This window comes from Chaetura pelagica, unplaced genomic scaffold (assembly GCF_000747805.2).
Source record: "Chaetura pelagica isolate M959 unplaced genomic scaffold, ChaPel_1.0 scaffold1222, whole genome shotgun sequence".
In the NCBI taxonomy this organism is placed as follows: domain Eukaryota; kingdom Metazoa; phylum Chordata; class Aves; order Apodiformes; family Apodidae; genus Chaetura; species Chaetura pelagica.
The window spans coordinates 142,162-147,642 of NW_009952494.1; the positions used below are offsets into that span (position 1 = coordinate 142,162).

A 5,481-nucleotide genomic window follows, 5' to 3' on the forward strand; every position below is an offset into this window, starting at 1 on the left:
GGGCTTCCGCTGGGGCTGGGCAGGGACTTGGCTGGGCATGCTCAGGGTGCCAGAGCACTGCCTGGGGCCCTGGGGAGGTGATGGGGTGGGAGGTCCCCCATGAATGGGGGCTGGAGCTGGGGGGTGCCAGGAGGGGCAGAGGAGGACAGGCAGCTTTGTGCCTCTAGAGAAAGAGAGCAGGGGCCAGTGGCCACCTGCCCTGGGGGACATGTTGTTCCCCCCAGGGCACTCCTGCTGTGCCCCGGGGCACGGGCACTGGTGTACCCATGCAGATGGACCCCCCATGCAGATGGACCCCCCGAAAACTGCCCCCCTGTGTGCTAGTGCTGAGGGTGTGGTGAGGAGCTGGTGCTCCTCCAGGACTGCTCAGAGCTGCTGGCTGGGGAATGAGGATCAGCCCCTGGGCCGCCTCTGAGCTCTCCTCTGGGTTTTGGGGCTGCTAATTGCTCCTGGTGTGTAATGGATGTACCCTCCTGCCTCTCGGGCTATTTTTGGGCCTGACCATCTCAGCCAAAGGTGCTGGGGTGACTCTTTTGTGCTCGTTTTCTTCTTGGGGAGGGTAAAACTAATGGAAAATGTTCTGCTGATGTGCCAAACCAAGGAGGTAGGGAGTGGCTGCTAGGGACAGAGAGCTGCTGGCAGGAAAAGGAGTTTTTGGCCACTTGCCGGGAAGGATTGTGCATAACCATGGGCCCAGAAGCAGGACAGCTCTGGGACCCTCAAGTAACCTTGTAATGCTGAAACTGCCTCCTCCAGCCTCCCTGCAGAGACACTGCACAACACAAAACTGCCAGGGCAAAAGCACTGCCAGCCCACCCAGCCAGGGTCCAGCACCAGCACTGCTTGTGGCAAAACTGCCCTGCCTGCTCCTTAGGGCCAGCAGCCCTGCCCTGGGCAGGCAGGGGCCAGGGGACAAAGAGACATCTCTGCACTCCCTGCTCTGCCCCCATGGCTCCCTGCCCAGACCCCCTTGCCCTCCCCACCCTGCTCCACCTCACTGGGCTCCACGCTGCTCCCGGTTCCCTCTGCAGCCAGAATGTGCCCTGGGGCTGCCCCATCTCCCCCTGCCCAAGGGCTTTCCCTGTGCAGTGCCACTGGGGCTGCTTGAAGTGGGACTGAGCTGGCAACGCTGCGGCCAAAGGCCCCTCTGGCTGTGGCACAGGACCAGTCTTGCATCTGCCTTTCATTTCTCTTCGTGCACTACCCTTGGATCGCGACTTGCCAATGCACCTCTGTACATAGCTGTACACAGCAGAGTCTCTACAAATACAGATCTATATGAACACAGAGGCGCTGGTATCGGTCATCACTGCAGGTCTGGGGTTGCACCTCCTGATGGGCTCCACCTGCCACGGGCTGCTGAGCACGGGGTGGTTTCACTGCTCTTTGTACAGGCAGACGAACAAGAGAAGGACAAAACGCAAACTTTGCGCTTGACGCTTTTGTTCTGCTGCCTGCTGGAAGGGTTCCCTCAGCCCTGCTCTGCCTGTGTCTGTCCCCAGGGGGGGAGAAGGCTCTGTGTGCCCAGAGCTTGGTCCCTCAGGGACCGTGGCTGCTCAGGGCACGGCGGGTGAGGCTCTGCAGGCTCCAGTGGAGCCCAGGGCATGTGCTGGGGGATTTGACACCCATAACTGGGCTGCTCCCCGACTGAGGAGCCCCACAAGGGCACAGCTCCCCAGCTGCATCCGTCAGTTTGCCCATCGTGAGACGTGGAGGTGAGGGGAGCTCCAGCAGCCACCCTGTCCTGCCTCTCCTGCCTGCCCTTCAGCCAGGGCCGCCAGGACATCCATGTGCATGGAGAACACCTCTGGGGTGCTGCTGCCCACCCCCTGTGCCCCTCCCCTGCAACCACAGCTCACCCATGGCAAGGGGCAGCAGCCCCCGGGCTCAGCACTTCCAAGTGAGACCTGCCTGTCCTTGTCCTCTGCAGAAACCTGCCCCTTCCTGCAGGGCTGCTGCTGGGGGTACAGCTGCGCTCTGTCCCTGGCCCATGGTGGGAACAGGTTTGCTTTGCAGAGAGGAGCAGGTCTCTGGCCAACTGGGCACCCAGCTTTGGAGGAGTCAGCCCGACGGAGGGGCGAGCGCAGGCAAAGGGCAGAGGGGACCCACAGGTTGGCAGTTTGGGGGCACCTCTGGGAAAGTCGCTGGCAAGAGGCTCGTGGGGAAGGCAGGTGCTGTGGGACCGTGGAGGAGAGCCCGACGGGACACAACAAGGGTGAGTTTTTATCCCCACAAGGAACCAAGGGCACTGACTGCAACCCCCCCAGCACCGGGGCTTCATGGATCCCCTGGAACCAGGGACAGTCACTTTCACAGAGCACATAAATTACCTCAGACCAGGTGGGACTAGAGACGTTTCAAAGCAATAGAGAAGCTTGGGAGCTGGCAGGGACCTCCCCTGTGCTGGACATCTTTGTGCCATGCAGAGAACCACGGGGGGCTGCTGAGGTGCCCGGGGGGGAGCCTGGGGTCACTGTCCCTACGATGCTGCCTGCAGCCTGGTCAGCCTGCTCATGGGGCTGGGGAGTAACAAGGAGGAACAGGGAAAGGGGCCAGCCTGGGGCAGCAAGCTGTGGGGAACTGTGGGGTGTGAAGGGTAGCACTGGAGAGCCAGAATGGAGCTGGGAAGGAACTGGTGGAGGTGTCTCAGGCTGTGCTGGGTCAGGAAGAAACTTTCTCCTGAGATACAGGAGGGTTGCCTGAGCACTTCTTGCAGGTACCTCTGCAGTGGCTGCCCGAGGACACTGCTCCTCTTCCCCACTTGCATGGAAGGGCCCATGAAAGGGAGCAAAGACCCTGCCTGTCCCAGGGGTAGCCAGCTCTGCCCGTAGGAGCCAAGGGGCAGCAGGCAGGATGGCTCTGCACGGGGACAAGGAGGCAGGGAGAGGGGAAAGCGTTGCTCCGAGGGGAGCTGCAGGCAAGCAGGGGCTGAGAATGACAAAGGCAGCCAAGCACTCACCTGCAGTCTGTGCGCCCGGGACCCCTCGCTCGGCGTCCGGCCCCACCGGGACGGTCCTGCAGAGCAGCTGATCACTGGGAGCTCCTCCTGCCAGCTCCCTGGCTGCCAGGCCACCTTGTCTTTTAAAGGTCACAGCCAGAGGACCTTGCAGTAAATATAAGGTGCTGATGGGAGGCTCTGTTCCAGCGTTGTCACCTCCTCCATGGGCAGGAGGGCTCTGCCTGCTCCAGGTCTGGGATCCCAGCATACCCCTGGCTCTGGAAGCTCTGGGAGAGGGCCAGGGCTGTTCTCTTATTGCTTCTGGGAGTGGGGCAGGGGCTGTCCCCGGCAGGATGCTGCCAGGGCCAGCGCAGTGCCTGCTGCATCGAGCTGGGAGGCTGCAGCCCAACTGCTCTGCTCAGCCCTACCCTGCTCAGTACCCACGTGGAGGGAAGCAGGAGCCCTGCTCGGGGAGCAGCCTGGCATTTTAACCCTCCCAGCTCCATTCATGCAAGGTGAGAAGGAGTGAGGAGTACCCAGGTGCCTGGCAGCCAGTGTGAGCCGCCCTAGCCCCTGCCCCAGCAGGCTGCAAGCCATCTGGCAGGACCCCTGAGCTCCTCCTGTTCCCCAGGGGAGGTGACAGTGTCTGAGCAGAAGGTGCTCACCTTTCCTGAAACCAGACACAGGAGCCTGGTGCTGGACTCAGCAAAACAAGTTTCCGCTGAGCCGCAGAATCCTCGGATCCCACACCGGACATCTCAGCATCCTGCCAAAATCCCAGGGCCAGCTGCCCTGCCTGCCCTTCCCTGCCCTGGCACAAACAGCTCCCGAGGCCGGGCTGTGGGGAGCAGAGCTGTTCCCAGGCCTGTGGCAGGTGTCTCACCAGCTCCCTCGGCCGAGGAGACCGGCCAGAGCTGCCAAGTGTGACAGCTCCATCAGGCCCCTGTGACAGGCAGCATCCTGCCCCGAGCCCTGGCCTCCCCGACAGGGCACACAGAGCCCTGCCCCTGCAGAGGTGCTCAGTGTGGGGGGATCGTGGCCACAGGGACATGTCATCATGGAAAAAGCTGGTACCTGCCTGCCCTGCTCACCTGGGCTGTGCCAGCACCCACGGGAGCCCTTTTGTATTTATTGGCCAAGTCTCCCAGGTGGGTAGTACTGTTATTCCCAACCTCCCTGCCTCCAAAAGGAGTTAGGGCTCTGCTGGGGGGGATTCCCAATGGCAGTTTAGCTGAGGCCATCCCAACTATACCCGCTTTTTTGGCAGCAAACTTGGCAGACACCTGAGCATCCCAGGAAGTCCTCCACCCATATGGCCTCTCCCTGCACCAGGGTACATGTGCTACTCATTCAGGTCTCCAGTGCTGGAGGTCTCTGTGGGCCTGCTGGCTGGATGCTGGAGGGGGCCCGCCTCACTTGCACCCCCTGTGAGCACCGTGGCCCTAAGCAGCCACTGTGCCCCTTGCAGGGATGATGAGCATCCCTCCAGCCCTTCAGACCTCTCTGCTGAGCTGCTCCTCCGAGCTGTGTGCCACCCCACACACAACCAGCAAGGCTGCAGCAGATGCAGCCCTCCTCCTCCTGCCTCAGGATGCTGCTTGCCTGCTCACCAGTGCCTGCAGCTCTGCTCACCCAGCCCTATCCATCACCTAGCTGTGCCCATCACCGGGTTGTATCCATCACAGCCACCCGCCCAGACACCTTGTGCTGCATCAGCAGAACTCTCCACCCTGCTCCTGCAGCGCTGCCCAGCCCGCTCTGCCTGTGCTTTTCCTCTCACTTGCCAGCTCTGCAGCCCTAACTCCCCAACCCACAGGCACTGCTGCCACCCTCTCGGGGTCCCCTGGGTTGTCCCTGTGCCCTGCTGAGCCTTGTGGGCAGGTGGAAAGGAGAAGAAGCTGCGAAGGGGGCTGGAGTGGGGATGAGGAGTCTCTCAGTGTGCCCTGAGCTGCCAGGCTGTGACACCCCAGACATGCATCCCTGCAGGTGAGCTGCTGTCACCCCCCAAAAAGAAGCAGTGCTGTTTGGGGAGGCCATGCTGTCCTGCTGTACCCAGCAAGGGCAGCACCACCTCACTCGGCCTCTGAGGTGAGCTTTGCCAGGACACACACCTTGTGCCAGCACAGGGACAGTCCGTGCTGCTCCAGCCCCCTGAGGATGGCAGCACCTCCTCCCTCTTCCCGCCCTGCCTGCTCTCAGGGTGTGTCACCTCCAGCAAACTGCTCGGCACGGGGCTCTGGCTGCCTAATGGACCTGGGGGGCAAGGTAAGGCTCTGTCTTTGCACACTCTGCCCGCGGAGCCTCCATTAGGAGGGCCCTGGCACCGCGGGCGGGGATGTGGTCGGGGGGGGGGGCGGCACTAATGGATGTGATGGGGAGGAAAAGGTTGTGGAGATGTGAACCTGCGTGGAGCCAATTATCCTGGAACGAGCTCGTGGTGAGAAAAAGAAGTTTTAATGTGTTCTCTTTGATGCCAGGCAGACTCACCCTGCAGTCCTGCCCACCCCTGTCCCTGCCTGTGGCTGCAGAGCTGCCTGGGGTCT

At 62.0% G+C, this 5,481-nt stretch overlaps 1 protein-coding gene across 1 annotated transcript in view; it reads left to right on the forward strand.

Annotated features, from left to right (window-relative positions):
• Positions 1–3,995: 3,995 nt before the first annotated feature.
• Positions 3,996–5,481, forward strand: part of SCN4B (sodium channel, voltage-gated, type IV, beta subunit) — a 6,807-nt gene continuing 5,321 nt past the window's right edge. The window contains exon 1 of the mRNA XM_010008892.1: positions 3,996–4,008. Within this exon, the coding sequence (XP_010007194.1) occupies positions 3,996–4,008 (13 nt within the window). The remainder of the gene's footprint in view (positions 4,009–5,481) is intronic.